The sequence below is a fragment of the Gopherus evgoodei genome, chromosome 2 (genome assembly GCF_007399415.2).
Source record: "Gopherus evgoodei ecotype Sinaloan lineage chromosome 2, rGopEvg1_v1.p, whole genome shotgun sequence".
NCBI classification, from domain to species: domain Eukaryota; kingdom Metazoa; phylum Chordata; order Testudines; family Testudinidae; genus Gopherus; species Gopherus evgoodei.
The window spans coordinates 228,324,657-228,342,944 of record NC_044323.1 but is presented as its reverse complement, the minus strand read 5'-3'; the positions used below and the strand labels follow the sequence as shown (position 1 = coordinate 228,342,944).

The 18,288-nt window shown below is 46.6% G+C and overlaps 1 protein-coding gene across 2 annotated transcripts in view; it reads left to right on the top strand.

Annotated features, from left to right (window-relative positions):
• The first annotated feature begins 1,949 nt into the window (after window positions 1-1,949).
• LOC115646801 (epidermal retinol dehydrogenase 2-like) overlaps window positions 1,950-18,288 on the top strand; it is a 34,771-nt gene continuing 18,432 nt past the window's right edge. Inside the window, exons 1-2 of one of the 2 annotated variants that reach the window (XM_030553129.1) lie at window positions 1,950-2,208; window positions 9,591-9,937. In XM_030553129.1, coding sequence (XP_030408989.1) covers window positions 9,617-9,937 — 321 coding nt within the window. In that variant the 5' untranslated portion in view covers window positions 1,950-2,208; window positions 9,591-9,616. The remainder of the gene's footprint in view (window positions 2,209-9,590; window positions 9,938-18,288) is intronic. The other variant, XM_030553128.1, reaches the window with a different exon arrangement.

Here is an 18,288-nt window from a genome sequence, read left to right as displayed (position 1 = left end):
GTGAGAACCTTCTTCCCCGCATCAGCCCCCTGTCGGGTTAAGATCCCCCTCCCAGTCTGGCCTGCAAGGAGCCTTGTCTGGGGGCATAGGTGGCGAGTTATATTCCCATGTGGTGCCCAGGCACCAGCAATATTCAGAGCCCAGCTTCACTAATATTTGGGGCCAGGTGTCACTGTCTCTTCCATGCAGCTCCATGCTGCCTCCTTGCAGCAACTGCTGCCACAGGGTCCTAGTGCCCCCTACCTCGACTGCCAGGGCAGACTGATTGAGCCTGCCCTTCCACCTCAGACCCTTCCTTTTTCCAGTGGGACCCTCTAGCAGCACAGCCCCGCCCCCCCCCCACAGGCACCGCTTCTGCCCCATCCCTCAACCCTCAGTGAGGCTACAGTCAGGGGCAATAGCAGAGGAGGCACATGCAGCACACCCCGGCACCCACCGCAGAGGAGGCGAGGGAGATTCCTGGACCTGAGAGGGGTCTAGGAGCACATGCAGTGACAGTGGTGGGGGTGAGTGTGCTGCTGGGGAGGGCAGGAAAGGGGGGTTCCTCCCTCCGAGCTTGCTGCTGCCGGCAGGAAAAGGGCTGGGGGGAGTCCTCCTCTCTGGCCCCTGTCCCAGAGCAGCCTGCCTGCACCCCAAACTCATCCCTAGCCCTGCCCCACCCCAGAGCCCACATCCCCAGCTAGAGCTTTTCACATACATACCCACATGCTAACCCTCTGCCTGAGCCATGAGCCCCTCCAGCACCCTCAACACCTTATCCCCAGTCCCGGCCAGAGCCCTCATCCCCCTGCACGCCAACCCACTGCCCCAGCTCTGAGCCTAACACCCCAACCCCCCAGCCCAAGCCCTCACCCCCCACACTCCTACTCTCGCCCTGAGCTCCTCCCACATCCCATACCCCTCATCTGCAGCCATACGTTATGGCCCACACATCAGCACTCTCACTCCTGCTCACTCTCCCTCTGCACCCCCTCCCATCCCCAAACTCCTTCCTGGAGCCTGCACCCTGCACCCCAATCCCCTGCCCCAGCACCCCAGACCTTCTTCCTCACACAAACTCCCTCCCAGAGCTTTGGGCAGGTGGTGGATGGAGTTTGAGGGGGCAGAGTTTGGGCAGGGGTGGGTTCTGGGCACCACCAAAATTTCTAGAAACCTGCCACCCCTGGCTTGGGGTGTCTTTCTGCACTGGGTCTTTTGCCCAGGGTCCCCCCTTGGCTGGCCCCAGTTGCTCACCACATCTGGCTCCAGCCCCAGCCCCACTCTGCCTCAGCACTGATGCTGCTTCTCTGCCTCCAGCCCCTGGGGCTGTTTCTCTGGCCCCTCTGACTCTGTGGCTGCAGCTCTGCTCCCAGCGCAGGATCTGCTCTCCCTGGGCTATGTCTCTGGCTCTGTGGCTGCACCTCTGCTCCCAGAACAGGATCTGCTTCCCCTGGGCTGCGTATCTGGCTCTGTGGCTGCACCTCTGCTCCCAGAACAGGATCTGCTTTCCCGGGGCTGTGTCTCTGGCTCTGTGGCTGCAGCTCTGCTCCCAGAACAGGATCTCCTCTCCCTGGGCTGTGTCTTTGGCTCTGTGACTGCAGCTCTGCTCCCCAGCTTAGCTTGGGCCCCTGCTTTCTCCTTAGCTCTTAGCTCCAGCTCCACTCTGTCTGACAGGGCAATTCCAGCTCACACAGAGGACAGGACTTGTCCTGGCCTCCTGACTCTCCGATTAGCCTGCCCACCTTGTCAATCACGCTGCCCTGAAACATTGGCCTCTCCCCATTGTTTCTGTGAACTGTCAGTCTCAGGCTCCTGATTGCCCATCTACGCCCCCTTTCTTTTGGTTCTGGGAGCTAGCCAACCAACCCCCCCCCCCTGAATATTAGTAAGGGGGCAACAACCCCTTACATATAGACTCCTATTCCCCCCACCCCGCCCCATTTTGTCACAGTTGCTTTCTGGTCACCCTTTGGAACCGCCCCATTTCCAGCTCTACAATCCTCCCCTCCCCACCCAGTTCCTCTGTGTGACTGCAGCCCGCCTCCCTATCTCCTTCAGCGCGGAAGAGCGAAGGGCTCAGAGCTGTACGCTCCGACACGTTGCCGCGCCCTGGTGCCTGCTCCAGGGGAACGCTGTGTGGCCAGACGGGCGTAAGCGCCGCTGGAAAGGCGGGGAAGAGACATCAGCCGGAGGGCTGCCTGAGGCACGTGCCGGGGAGCTGCCATCGCGGTGAGTGGGGCCGCGGCTCTGCCCGTCCTGCGGGCGCTGCTGGGGGAGCGAGGCGCGTGGGAGTCCCGGGGTCCGCGCCGCTTGGCCTCTAGCGCTGGCTGGCTCTCCCCTGGGCTGCTGGGCTGGGCTGGCGGGAGGGCGCCGTCCCAGGCCGGGAGAAGAGGCTGCGGCCGCAGAAAGGAAACCGGCCCAACGCTGCTCGGAGCGCCGGACACCCGCCGGGGAGTGAGCTTGGCGCCTTTTAACGCAGATTAGTGGCTGAGAACTTGCTCACCCCCACCCCGGTGTTTGGGGGGAGGGGGAGAGTGGAAGGACCCCAATCTCGAGTTCTAACTGTGGGCTCTTTGTTGAGGGGTTATCCGAGGTTTCTTGCATTACAGAGCTGGAGGTGTTGGTCTGGAAGAAGAAGCCTTGAGGTTGGCAGCTTGGTTGTGTTTTTGAAAGGGAGGGGCAAGGTGGAGGATGAGAAGCTGGTAAGGGCTCAGTGGAAGAGCATTCTGGTGGCTACATTCTAACTGCTTGATACCAGTAAAGATAGGAAATGCTCGTCTCTACAGTCTTATCACCCCGGGAGAAATTCCCAGTTCTCTGTACCTGTATAACCCGGACAGTGCCTCACAGCTGGGTAGAAAATCTCCCAGCAATTGCGTGCATGCAATGTCAGAATTGCATTTTGCTGGTCTAAAGACCTATTGCATCTGAACCATTTAAATGTTAGGCCTTGGCTACACTGGCGCTTTACAGCGCTGCAACTTTCTCGCTCAGCGGTGTGAAAAAAACACCTCCCTGAGCGCTGCAAGATACAGCACTGTAAAGTACCAGTGTAACCACTGCCCCAGCTCTGGGAGCATGGCTCCCAGCGCTGCAAGCTAAACCCCATCAGGATGTGGAGTACGGGCAGCGCTGGGAGAGCTCTCTCCCAGCACTGGCACTGCGACTACACAGTGCTTTGAAGTTTCAAGTATAGCAATACCCTTAGGTAGAATGTGAACTAGGTCACCTGGTTCCAGTCGTCTTCTCTAAGACAGCATTGGCCTTCCAAAAGATCTCAAAATCCATTTTTTCTGGGACTAATATTAGGAGTTGTAGATTAGGTACTCACAGTACAATGTAATTGATGGGATTCTGGAAGACGCAGTAGTGGGGCAAAAGGTGCCATACTTTTTAACCAGTATTGGCATAGCCACCTTGGATGCAGTTGAACCAGTTTATGCTTACTACTTCTGTCCATCTGATTCAGCTTCCACCTCTCTAATTCTCTGGTGCATACATAATCTAATTAACTAGCTGGAACCCAGCAAAATTTAGTGTTCACCGCTCTTATGTGCTGATGCTATGTGAATTTGGGGAGCTAAACGATGAACAAGGTAGGGAATGAAAGGTTTTCAAAGATGGCAAACATGAAGCTTGCAGTTAATATAAACATTTGTGCTGGAGGAAGTGTTGGCTGTAGGTATGAGATACCTATTTCAAACTGCTAAATTAGTCTATTGAACACCAAAAGCCTATGTGACTATGGTAGAAATCACTCTTCTTAGGTTTTAAAAAACATAAAAACACCACCCTACTGTCTTTCTACCACACTATGAAAGCAAAGATCATCCATCTGATTCTTGGAGAATTGAAAGCTATGCTTATCAAAGGTTTTGTGTAAAAAGTACAATTTGTGTTCAGTGGTGTTAATGGAACAGAAAAAAATGAGGAATTGAGAAACAACAGCAGAGGCTCTTCCATGTTCAATGTACAAAATATCTATGGTTCACAATTTTGCAACATTCCAAGTCTTCTCACATTTTTTTATTTTAAAAGTAAACGTAATTATGTTACTCATTTCCTGGCTCATAATATCCAGTCAGAGGCTTAAACTTGTTTCCCTAATTTCTGCCATGTTATTTTTGGCAGTCCATATTTCCACATGAAAGTTCTGAATGGGACTTGAAAAAGTGAGACTTAATGTCTTGATAAAAGGCTTTCTGAAATAACTTTCTCTGTTTCAATAGCCATCTAATGCCTTCCAAGGAAAGTAACTGCTTGAGCCTACATGAAAACATGGCAGTAGTAGTAGTAATTTGAGAGCATCAACTTGCTAAATTTCACTGAAATTTTCTCAAAGAATCAAGAATCTGAGTAGTTTTATCAGTCACTATTTGTATACCACTGCTGTCTGTATACATAGCAGTGAACAACAGATGAAGTGCTTTGTGTTTTGGTGCGGGAGGGATGGATTCATGTAGGACTCCAACATCATGGTCCAATTTCTCAAAGGAACCTCTATCCAGCTTCTAATGTACATGCAGTCTTGAACTAAAATAAACTATATGCAGTTGCAACATAAATGAGGAGTGTCCCAAATTTAAAAACAGTCTCAGTGCTGAAAGTTGAACTCTGAGCCCAGTACACTGAACCTTCACCTGAGGAGGGTAAAATGTTGATTCTTAAGGCTACAGTTGCAGAGCAGGTTTCAACATCATTCATATTCCATATTATTATTATTTATTATTATTATTAGGGTTGGAAGGGACCTCAGGAGATCATCTAGTCCAACCCCCTGCTCAAAGCAGGACCAATCCCCAAATGGCCCCCTCAAGGATTGAACTCACGTATGTTCATGGAAGGTGAAATGAAGTTATACTCCCACAAAGACTTAAGCATTTGCTTAACTGCATTGAGTACAGTGCATAAAGTTAAGCACACTTGAGACTTTGTGGACACTAGTATTTCTACTGCATGTTTGGTTAACACACAATTTTAAAGAGAGGTTTTGTTTGGCTATACATTGTAAGGGATATAAACAGAATTTACATTGTAGCTCATCTGCAAAAAGCCAGCAGAGATGATAAATTTATTGTCATGTGAGCCACGTAAGTATCTCATTTTTCTCAAGTGTTTTGCTGAGTTTATAAAAGAGGTTGTTTTCTGAAGTCCTTTATGCTAACCGTTTTTAAGTAGAGCAAGCTTTGTGCTTTAGCCTGGTTACAGTACCTCAGCAAGAAGGAACTACCTGTTCCAGGGCTTGGCAACCTTTGTCATGCAGCCTGCCAAGGTAAGCACCCGAGCAGGCCGGGCCAGTTTGTTTACCTGCTGTGTCCAAAGGTTCAGCCGATCATGGCTCCCACTGGCCGCGGTTCACTGCTCCAGGCCAATGGGATGTCAGGAAGCTGTGTGGGCTGAGGGATGTGCTGGCTGTCGCTTCTCGCCACCCCAATTGGCCTGGAGCGGCGAACTGCGGCCAGTGGAAGCCATGATCGGCCAAACCTGTGGACATGGCAAGTAAACTAACTGGTCTGGCCTGCCAGGGTGCTTACCCTGGCGGTTCTCATGCCAAAGATTGCCGATCCCTGACTGACTGATTGCAGAAGCCTGTCTTCCAGGTATGTTTTCTCTGTGGCTGATTTTAAAAAAGAGGATGTGAGCTATTAATTGTTAGCCCCGCTATAATTCCATTTTGGAATTGTCATACTACATCTAAGACACACTAGTATAAAAATACACACTAGTAGAAATGTAAATAGAAAATAGAAAATGCCTATTAAGATGTCTTGCATAAAATAGCATTACAGTGCTAATCAATTAAAAGTATGTGTATGTAAATGAAGTGATTCGGGGAATTGTGAATACCTGCTTATCGGGCCCTATCACTAGGGCCCTACCAGTTTCACGGCCATGAAAAACATGTCACGGATCACAAAATAAGTCCCTCCTGATGCTATCTGAACACCCCCAGCTGCTGAGAGCTCCCCAGATGGGGGCAGCTTGCTGCAAGTCCTGCCCAGGCTGGGGAGAGACAGGATTAGTCCTTCCCCTGCAGGGCCACTCTTAACCTCTCCAGGCTGCTGATAGCTCTGCACCCCTCTCCCTCACTCACTTCCTGTCTCCATTGCTTTGCAATTGCAGGAGGGGTCATTGTCCAGGAAACTGCCCAGCCCTCCCTTCCAGATGCACTTATTAGCTTGTTTCAATAACAACAAAAAGAAAGGTGAAGGACTTGACAGAATTTTTTGATTGACACTTTACAGCAGCGAATCACACTCATGGCTCAACTCACAGATTGGTAGATACGGACATTGGTATGGTTTTGTAGTGCAGTGATCTCACTTGGCAGCCTACCAGAAGATAACTGAAATTACAAGTGTAAAATGACCGTCCAAAGTAAATGAAAAACCTCTGAAATCGTTAGTGCAGCAAATCATGTGAAAGAATTTGGAAGCCAAATTCTACATTCCAGTGGTGACACAGTATTTTGTCAAAGTTGCAATATTTCATTGGATTACGCACATTGAGCAAGGGTTCAGCACCACATAGACTTGGAAATCTATTGAAACAGAAAGAGGGCTGTGGATAATGCATGGCTGATAAACAAAAAGTTACAAATACAAAAACAACTTCATTGCTTTTTAAGAAGATGACAGCTCTGAGACCCATCATTTAGCTAGAATGGAACTTGTGGATGCATTTGCAAGTGCTAATATACCATTGAAAAAACGTGATCACTCAAAGCTGCGTGAGTTCATTCAGTGGCATGTACAAAATGCCAGTTGCTTACCAACTACGAATAAGCTACGATAAGACTACCTTTCTAAGATTTTTGCTACACATTTTGAGGAGATGAAATCTCAAATTAACTCATCAGTCTTTTACAGTTATTTTGGATCAGTCCATAGGTGAGCAGGACAACTATGTACTGCATGTTCTGTTTGATTTTATTTCTGACAAAGCCAAAAATATACAGACAGGAAAGTTAAGAACAGAGCTCACTGATTTCATTTACTTGGATGCAGTTAACTACACTACAGTTTCTCAAGTGATAATTGAAATAATTTCAAAATATGGTGCAAACTCTGACAAAGTATCTACTTTCATAAGCCACAATGCAACTTACATAGAATATCAGTGACTCACGAGGTCATCTAGTCCAGCCCCCTACTCAAAGCAGGACCAATCCCCAACTAAATCATCCCAGCCAGGGCTTTGTCAAGCTTGACCTTAAAAACTTCTAAGGATGGAGATTCCACCACCTCCCTAGGTAACCCATTCCAGTGCTTCATCACCCTGCTAGTGAAAAAGTTTTTCCTAATATCCAACCTAAACCTCCCCACTGCAACTCGAGACCATTACTCTTTGTTCTGTCCTCTGGTACCACTGACCACAGTCTAGAGCAGGGGCTCCCAAACTTGTTCCACTGCATGTGCAGGGAAATCCCCTGGTGGGCCGGGCCGGTTTGTTTACCTCCCACGTCCGCAGGCTCGGCCAATCGCAGCTCCCAGTGGCCGCAGTTCACTGCTCCAGGCCAATGGGAGCTGCTGGAAGCAGCAGCCAGTATGTCCCTCAGCCTGAGCCGCTTCCAGCAGCTCCCATTGACCTGGAGCAATGAACCGCGGCCACTGGGAGCTGCGATCGGCCGAGCCTGCGGATGTGGCAGATAAACAAACCGGCCCGGCCCACCAGGGGTTTTCCCTGCACAAGCAGCGAAACAAGTTTGGGAGCCACTGGTCTAGAGCCATCCTCTTTGGAACCCCCTTTCAGGTACATGATAAAATCTCTCAGATCTGTTCTCCAGGGTGTAATGTCAAATGCTGTCCATATTACATGTAATGCATATATAATTTCTCTTGTCATTGAACTGTGGAGATGTAAGTCTAGAAAGTTAACAAACCGGTCAGCTACATTAAAGAGATCTTTAAAACACTGCCCTAGCTGCAAAATTCAATATAGGCAGCACACTGCAAACATGACTGAAATCAGGAAACAAAAAATTGCAGTTCCCCCAGAGCCAATACTCTGTGGAATTCCTGGTTCAGGGCTGTACAGTACCAGGCAGTTCATCTGAAATACTACTCTGAGTTCCTCTCGGAAGAGCTGACACTGACAATGAAAATGCAGGTTTTAACAGAACTTTCAACCCTTCTAAACAATGCTCAGCTGAATGAGAAAGTTCAGTTCATTGCCAAGAATGCCACAGCACTGATGGACTTAATCACTTGGTTCAAATCTCAAGATGTTATAATCCGCCAAATGTACAACAAAGTAATGGATGTACTATTCTGGGTTGAAGAACAATCAAACAAAAATCACTCTGACAATGCTGAATTAAATGCCAGTGCTCAGCAGGCATTTTCTTGCACGCAAAGAAGCTCAGACAGTACCGTTGCTACAGGGAAGAGTCAAGCGATACAGGAAAAACAGCTCAGAAGTTTCAGCAACCTGCAGTGGGGTTCCTAAAAGCTGTGCGTATATGCGAATCTGCACAAATGCACCTGTTGATGGATTTAACCTCACTTAATGCAATTCCTGGCTTTGACATGAATTCTAGGCTAGAGATTCCTGCTTACAAAAATATTATGAAAGAAGTGGACTGTAGTTTGCCTGTGCTACAGTTTTGGATCTCAGTGGAAGGCAGAATCTCCCACCTCTCAAGGCTAGCTTGGCACTGAAAATTCCAGTGAACTCCGTGGATGCAGAGAGAGAAGTGTCTAAACATGGACAGTGTTTTCAGCGCAGAGACAGGGAGTGAAGAAAGACATAGTTGCTGGATGGTCCATGCTGACATTCAATTAATGATATTAGAAATTGGAACACATTTTTTCACTTGCTTTTGTTAACTTAAGGCAGGGGCTCTCAAGTTTGAGGATACCAATTGAGATTGCTACCCTACAAAACTGTCTCAAATGCCCATATCAGGGAGTTGATCCCTGAGTATTGTTTGCTGCTGTAAAGAGTCAATAAATCCTGTCAAGTTCACATTACTAAAACAAGCTAATAATTGCATCTGGAAGGACGGGGAGCACATACAGTACTGTGACTTCCCCCTTGCAACTAAAGATCTCTCGGGGCAGGAAGTGGGTGAGGCAGTGCAGAACTTTCTGTAGCCAGGAGAGGTAGCAAGAACAGCCATGCAAAGGAAACTGAAGTCCTGTCCCTGTCCCTCCCCAGCCTGGTCAGGACTAGCAGCTCTTTGCTGGGGCACTCCCAGCAGGATGGGTGAGATCTGACCCACCTTCACCTCTGGGAACCTTCTGCGGCTGCTGCCTTCAGAGCCCAGCTTCGAAGGCAGCACAGAAGTGAGGATGGCAATCCCCCCCCCACAACAGGTTTGCAACCCCACCTGCCCCGTGTTGGGTTGGGACACCCACAACTACAACACTGTGAAATTTCAGATTTAAATATCTGAAAACTTAAAATTTGCCATTTTCAAGTCCTATGGCCATTAGATTGACCAGAATGGATAATGAATTTGGTAAGGCCCTATCTATTATTCTTTAATAGTTTCCACTGTTATATGTATTCATAGAGGGGATATATTTAGCAATATTTTTTTTCAATTCTAAAATATTTGAAGTTTCACTGTTGCTGTTTTCTTCTAAATGGTAAATATTCATCATTAGCAGGTGTTTGAAAAATCTTCTCCAAGATGAACTTCTTCCTTGAAACACTCAAAGTCCTGGTGCTCTCAATATATTTCCTGTTAGAATCTCTAGTGTTGTTGTTTGTTCCTGTGCGAAAGAAGAGTGTTGCTGGTGAAATAGTACTTATAACAGGAGCCGGAAGTGGAATTGGAAGACTTCTAGCATTAAAATTTGCTCGCCTTGGAGTCACCCTTGTTCTCTGGGACATTAATCAAGAAGGTAACAAGGAAACAAGTAAACTAGCTAGAGAAAATGGAGCCATAAGAGTGCATGCTTACCTGTGTGACTGCAGCAAAAGGCAAGAGATCTACAGAGTGGCAGATCAGGTAAAATATTACATGTTTGTTTCTTTTTTCGAATCCCATAAAATACTGTCTGATCATAAAGCACTGATCTCTTACCTAGATGTCGTTGAACAGAATTCATGAGTCCAGAGTTCATGTCATTCATTCCGTTATTAATCCAGTGCTGTTTACATTACCTGTCTTTACACACTTCAGTTTCTAGCGTCAACTTGTTCAGCTCCCTCTGCTTCTGCTAAAAGGGGAAGAAACACTTAAGCTTTGTCCTTTTTTAATAAAGTTATCTACTACAAAGTGGACCCTCGCTCAAATAGATTAGCTCTTCACCAACTAGTTCGCTTACTGAACATGAAGTGTAAGAACTTTAGTATATTAAAGATAAAGCAACAATTAATGCTTGAACTGCTGCAAAGAATGAGCCTTAGAAGTAGCAGTATCTATTAAAATGGACTAATGATTTGCACAAATTTAGAATAACTTGTGAGATTTTTCAAGGACTTTATATATGCTTTGATCAAATGTATCAGAGGCTAAAATATTGCAGTCTTTCCCTCCTAAAGAGAATTAGTTCCTACAAATCAAGTACACCGTCAGCAATTATTTGCAGAGTTGGTACCAATACCTATGCTTAAAATCCTTTCTATATCCTTCCTATAAGAGCCTGTTTTCTGCTGCTTAAAATATTATTAAACCTGTCTACTGGGCTGAAAACTCTGTCTGCTTCAGGCTAAATTTTTGGAAAGTTTCAGCTAAAATAATTCAGCTCTTTCTGGGAACAGAGTTGGAGAGGAAAATACATTGCCTTACCCATGTTTAAAAAAAATCACAAAAGCTCGTCTGAGAAGCTCTAGCACATAGGTGGGCAAACTATGGCAGCCCACGGGACCCTCCTACCCAGCCCCTGAGCTCCTGGCCCAGGAGGCTAGGCCCTACCCCTGCCCCCGCCTCCCCCCCCCCGCTGTCCCCCCTCTCCCACAGCCTCGGCTCGCTCCACCATCGCTGCAGTGGTATGGGCGGTGGGTCTGTGAGCTCCTGGGGCAGGGCAGCTACAGAGCCGGGCCTGACTCGGTGCTCTGTGCTACATGGTGGCAGTGGCAGCGCGGCTGTAGTGCCACCAGCCAGCGCTGCTCCAGGCAGCGTGGTAAGGGTGGGGGGAGGGGTTGAATGGAGGGCAGGGGAGTTTGGGGTGGTGGTTAAGGACAGGGGTGTGGATAGGGAACAAGGGGGCAGTAGGGGGGAACAAGGTTGAAGTGGGGCAGTCAGGAAGGGGGGGTGGGTTGGATGGGGTGGCAGGGGCAGGGGTTCCGGAGGCAGTCAGGGGACAGGGAGAAGGGGTGTTTGGGTGAGTGTTTGGATTTACTTTTTTGTGGTTGGTGAAAATCTGTCCAGACTTGGCTAAGTTACAAGCCTCTACCAGTTGAAGTCTCCATATGAGAAGTAGAGAGGCTCCTTTGAAGCCAGCAGTATTACTTTCAGAAGAGTCTGTTTGCAACGAGCATGCTGCGTTACCTCATAGCTCCTACATGTTGGCTGAATTGCACTTTGGCTGTACCCACAGAGTAACTAAGTATGCTTCACCCTAGGGCTACAGGGACTGAGCAGGGCTCTTCCTGGAACTCATCCTTCTGGATGCTGGGGGCCACTGTGGCATCAGAACTAAGAACAAGAAGATTGCTGGCATCTGGGTAGCAGGAAGAGGGAGGTGACACCCTGACTTAAGAACATAAGAATGACCATGCTGGGCCAGACCAAAGGTCCATGTAGCCCAGGATCCTGTTTTCCGACAGTGGCCAATGCCAGGTGCTTCAGAGGGAATGAACAAATCAGGGCAATTATCGAGTGATCCATTCCCTGTCACTCAGTCCCAGTATCTGGCTGTCAGAGGCTTAGGGACACCCAGAGAGTGGGGTTGCATCCCTGACCATCTTGGGTAAAAGTCATTGATGGGCGCTATCCTCCATTAACTTATTTACTTTTTTTTTAAAACCCAGTTACACTTTTGGCCTTCACAACATCCCTTGGCAACAAGTTCTACAGGTTGACTCCTCTTTGCGTGAACAAGTACTTCCTTTTGTTGGTTTTAAATCTGCTGCCTATTTCATCAGTTTCTGCCAGGTGGGAACCCTCTAGGACAGTGGTTCTCAAACTGTGGGTCGCGACCCCATTTTGGTGGGGTCACCAGGGCTGGCTTAGACTTGCTGGGGCTCGGGGCTGAAGCCCAAGCCCCACCACGTGGGGCCCAAGTCGAAGCCTGAGAGATTCAGCCCTGGGCATCAGGGCTCAGTTACAGGCCCCCTGGTTGGGGCTGAAGCCCTTGGGCTTCAGCTTTAATCCCTTCCCTGCCCAGGGCAGTGGGGCTTAGCCTTTGGCTCCCCCACTCAGGGCAGTGAGAATCAGGCAGACTCAGGCTTCAGTCCCCCCTCCTGGGGTTGTGTAGTCATTTTGATGTCAGAAGGGGGTCGCAGTGCAATGATGTTTGAGAACCCCTGCTCTGGGCGGCAGTGAAACTGCCAAGATTCAGTTCTGCTTCAGCTTGAGGGCAGCTAATGAAGAACACTAGAAAGGCATCTCTCCTATGAGCAACAGCACAAAGGATACAATCCACCCCTACCTTGGGAACCAGAAAAAAAACAACTATGGCGTATAAAGAATGTGAAACTGCAGGGCCTTTTATGATCTCTCCTTGCAGAAATCACACAAAGGGAAGGCTGACTGTTAAAGCAGCTATAGCTTTAAACAACCCTCCCTCCCATCGAGGTACCCAACAGGGGAGCAGGGCCCACCCAGTAAGAAATAGAGCAGGGACATCCCCTGCTGCTAAGAATCAGTTTTGAAACTCTGATTCAGAAAACAACCCCCTCTGCCCCATTTTCTCCTACTGTTCTGGCCTTCCCAACACAAGAGGAAGCAGAGTGAGGTCCTTACTTCATTGCTGGGTACCAGAATTACATCTGTTGGCAGGCTACTTTAAGGCCAACCTTCTCCCAACAGTCTAATGCCTGTGCTTATTTTAAAAAACAGGGTTCCAAGTCCAGCCAGCTAGGCTAAATAGGCAGCCGAGCAACTTACAGGGAACTTTGCACTGTGCTGTTGCTATGTAATGGGTGTCTCAGACTTGCTATACTATAGGCATCTGACACCATTTTTTTTTTAAACAAAAAGCTTTAAAGAGTCTTGCTGCTGCTTCCTATGAATCTGTTACTTCACTAGACTTCTACCATTGCCAGTTAGAACCACTTCTCTGCATTTTTCCCCAATACAAGGCATAAATAGGAAGAAATAACTGAGGAAATGGAAGCATGCATCCAGAAAAATGATGATTAAATAGTCACATGAAGTGTGGTACAAACACCCAGGCAGGACCACAGCCTCGTGCTCATCAATGTAAGATCTGTAATCAATAAGTCCTTAGCCATTCACTATTGACAAATTACCTTCCTTGGTCTAGGGGTCACAGAAACCCACAGGTCCTGCAGAGTCAACTCACCTCATCTCCCTGCTTCCCCCCCTACTTGCCACACACCCAGAAAGGATGAGTCTCAAATGGAGTAGCCATTTTTATACCCAAATATACTCCACAAAAAACAAACCAAGGATGGCTTGTGTCAGCTAGGATAAACAAGCTGACATTAACGTTTTAAAGATATCTTCTAAGGAGTAGAGCCGTCTGTAAACAAGGTGTTCAATTTGCCAGTTTTTCTTAGCTTTCTGCCTGTTATCTGACGTGCTTCTTGGGCAGGGAAGAGATCACCAAATAATCAGAAACCAAGTGCAGGGCAAAACACACAGCACCCTCTTTCCAAGGACTTGGTCTATTCACACACATAATAGTTGGGATCATTACCTGTGATTCTGACCCCTGCCCTTTTGGTGTGGTTAAAAACACAAAGATGACCTACTAAATGGGACTGACACCTCCTTGTGAGGAACCTGTTGCCTTAAAATATCTTTTAGTCTGACCAGTACGAAAGAAGCCATTGTTTGATGTTAAAGACTTCTCAAACTGCTGCCCTGTTACCCAGTATCTAACCTTCCTGTTCTACAGGGTTGCCTACAACCACAAGTTGTACTACTTTAACCATACTAGTATGGCTGATGTAGTTATACTGGCACAAAGTGTTGTCTGCTGTGTCAAAGGGTATGCCTGCCCTGTAACACTCTCTGCTGTCCAGCACATGTCTGTATGGTTTCTGTCCGGTTCTTTCATTGTTTGTCTGTTGCATAACTAATTTTGCAAGATTTAAATCTACTAAAGCGGTGGGGTAAGCTTGGTTAAAGAAGTATAGATTTCACCATCACAACTCTTGATAAGTGATTGTATTCTGTCTGGCAAGGAATCAAACAAAGTTGTCTTTTTAAACATCTTAAAAGCTGTGTGTTTATCTGGTGATGGTGGGTACTATTAGGACAGGAGCACCTTCGTAACAGCCTGATATTTCATTGTTTTAATGTAATTTAGATAGAATGTGAGGATGTGACTTTCTGCTTTTTAGCTCATGGCTTCTACAGTCCTAATGTAGCTGCAGAAGAAGACCTCAGACCTTACAACCCCTAACTAGAATAGTTACACTGGTTTGCAAACTACAGATTTAAGCAAATTAATTCAGAAGCTAGCAAAAAAGGTCTCCAATATCATCTGTTAGGTGCCGGAACCCTTCTGTTGGATTTAAGGCTGGGGCAATGGTCTTATTACAACGAAAAAAAAGGGAAGAAATCACAGCTGTATGTGTACACTTTTCCCCACCCTCACTAATATGCCAAATCCTCAATTTGGTGGGGATTGGATAAATATAGTAAGGCCTACTCTAAATTTAACAAGTTACTACTAATTATTAATGCTGCCTATAAATTACCCAATGGAAAATTTTATAAACAGAAGCAATTAGGTTTTGGTTTTGGTTTTTCCCTGCCTGCCCTAGGGAAAACTTGTATACATTTCTCTGCCAAATTCTCAGCACGCATGACATTGTTAATTATTCTTACAGTATTATGCAATATAGTAGTGATTGTGCAAATAGAGGAAGACCTGGTGTGTGCTTCAAAGAGTTTACAGTCATGTGGGGGAGAAAACAAAAAGCAGAGTAGAGAGAGGCATTGTCTTGTCCATTTTAGTTATATGTTTCCTCAAACGTCTCTCTATTTAGCCCCTTTTGTGAGTCTCTTTGCTTTATAACCCTTTCTAGCTCCTCCTTTGTTTTTTTCTAATCTGTTTACCAGGTCTGTTTCTCAGGGCTTGTCTACATCACAAAGTTGCAGCGCTGGTGAGGGGGTTACAGCGCTGCAACTTAGGAGGTGTACACATCTGCAGGGCATCACCAGCGCTGCAACTCCCTGTTTGCAGCGCTGGCCGTACTCCCATTTTGTCTCGGGTGAAGAGGATCCAGCGCTGGTGATCCAGCGCTGGTAATCAAGTGTAGACACTTACCAGCGCTTTTCTTGACCTCCGTGGAATAAGCAGGTATCCCAGCATACCTGAGGAAGCGTCTGGTAATCAAGCAGGTCTCCTTCCCCGGTTTGCAGGGGGGTTCGGGGAACGCGAGAGCAAACCGCGGCGAAGCTGGTCTCCTTTCCCGGTTTGCTCTCGCGTTCCCCGAACCCCCGTGCAAGGAGGTCTCCTTCCCTGCGGTTTGCAGGGGGGTTCGGGGAACGCAAGAGCAAACCGCGGCAAAGCTGGTCTCCTTTCCCGGTTTGCTCTCGCGTTCCCCGAACCCCCGTGCAAGGAGGTCTCCTTCCCTGCGGTTTGCAGGGGGGTTCGGGGAACGCGAGAGCAAACCGCGGCGAAGCTGGTCTCCTTTCCCGGTTTGCTCTCGCGTTCCCCGAACCCCCGTGCAAGCAGGTCTCCTTCCCTGCGGTTTGCAGGGGGGTTCAGGGTACGCGAGAGCAAACCGCAGCGAAGCTGGTCTCCTTCCCCGGTTTGCTCTCGCGTTCCCCGAACACCCCTTGAAGCCGCCCAACAGCGCTGCAGTGTGGCCACATCTAACACCACTTGCAGCGCTGGTTGCTGTAAGTGTGGCCACTCTGCAGCGCTGGCCCTATACAGCTGTACTAATACAGCTGTAACAACCAGCGCTGCAAAATTGTAGATGTAGACATACCCTCAGTCTTCTTACTAGCCTCAGGAATGAAAGATAAAGGAGAGGACTTGTATGGTAGATCTTTCTCTCCATTCCACTTCCTTATTAGATGTTGCATATGCCACCTTAACTGGCATTACCTGAATTCTTAAATGCATAATCATGTAATGTTTACATTGTCTTAACATGAAAGATTCTAGTTTTTAAAAAAAAAAAAACCACCATAGTTGTGAGTCTCAAGGAAAAACTTGAAATTATGTGATCAGGAACTACTTGACTAGACAACACAGGAACACCATTTCTCATGGACTCTAGTGGCTCTTGTAACATGAGCAAAGACTGAGATCAGAGTATATGCAGAAGACTCACTGTACATCTTGCAGGATATACACTTTTGCTGTGTAGCTAAATTAGCCACACACATGCTGGAGAACTTCTTTGCTACAAAGGATTACACACAACAAGTGTCAGACACAGAACTAGAACCCAGGTATCTTGATTCTGCCATTGTAAAAAAGCAACTTTGCATATCTGGGATTTATTACACATGGCATTTCATGATCAGAATTGTACATGAGCAATCCAAACTAGCTTGCCATAGGTTGGAGAATAAGTTCAAGATAGCTTGTTTTAAATGCAGCCTGTTTTAAATGCAGCCTGTCTGAAGTGTCTGCCAACGTCAGGCTATTAAATCTCAGCAGAATCTTAAAATCTTGTCACTGACTTTTCTCACTTGGCTTTGTAAAGCATCATGCATATCTGTGCTGCTCTATAAATAATGACTAAGCATGTGAAAGCCAATATGTTGGATGATGCTCAGATGGAATGGAGCCAGAGGGATTGAAATGTGTTGGCTTCTGCCTGTTGCTGGAGAGAGGATTCTGGGCCAAATAGTGGTGCTACAGAGGAGTTGATGAACACAGTTTTATAGAGCCAATTGCAGTGATTTCAGTGATTTATTACAGAGATACAAGATCTTCACATGGATAGCCCTGTCCTCCCATGGATTCAGGGAGATGGCCAAATTTGGCAAATTTCTTCTCAAGGAAGCAGTTTGGGAGGAGTGCTGCCTGAAAAGAACTCTGTGTACATGTGTGGGTGTAATCCCATGTCTGTCTATAACATACATTGTACTCTGCACCATAGGTTATTTTTTTTGCCTATCTCCAGTAACACAAGCCTTAACTTCAAGGTTACATTATCTGAGCACTCATGTGAACTATGTACTACTTATTTTAAGAACTATTCTAAGACCTTTTATTCAACTTTCTTTATCCTTTCCCTTTGTGGGAAACATTCATATTTGTATTTTTAGTTGCCAGGTTGCATTTACAGGCCTGGCGTTAAGAAAAGAAAATAATTCCACTTGTAAGATGAGCACACAACCTGGAAGTGACGAATAAATAGAGAACAACACTTTGAAGATTTCTTTTATGCAAAAAAAAAAAAAAATCAGTTACCTCCTCCTTCATACTCCCTGGCAAATATTATGTCAGTTTGTCATACGCTAGCATTATAATGGTAGTTATCAAGCATTGGACTTGCTAAAATTAAAATGATTTCTTAGTTGATTCTCTGCACAAAAATTAAGTTAAATTCTATTTTATATCTAGAATGCTTATCTCCTTTCACATACTGTACTGAAGGTACACAGATTACCCTGCAGCAACTTCTAGCACATGAAAGGATTCTAGAAAAAAATTACAAAGCAAATACATTAAACTTACTTATAAGGGATCCACAAAAATTATATGAGATTGCTAACGTACAAATAAGCTGTCTAAACTGAGCATGCGCAGCTTGTGTGAATTAAAGCTTGTACCTTAGCACTTAAAATAATTTAGACACATAACTGTTGACAGTTTTATCAAGTGTGTGTATAAGGATAATAGAAAGTGCCCAACACAGACTGAGTCTCTTTAACTTGCAGTCAAAATGAAGTTACAGTTGCAGCCACATCAGTAATTTGACTGTGTATTGCCTATCACAGTTCAGGGTAGTGACACCTATATTCCCACTCATGGTCCAGCAAGAGCACCATAATAGGTTCCTGGCTCTTCAGTCATCACCTCTCTTGAGCAGAGACCTATGTCTCTCTCCTTCTTGACCAAGGTATTTCCAGATTACATAGCTCCCTGCCTCTACTGTGACTCCTTGCTTCCTCACTGTCCCTCTGATGGGTTTGGTCACAGAAATCCCCTTGGGACTGCCACCTGATGTGCTGGGACTACCTCTAAGCCTGTTTTCCCTGCCAGCTTGGGACTTCAATGCATTGTCTGGTGTGCCCAACACACTAGCCTG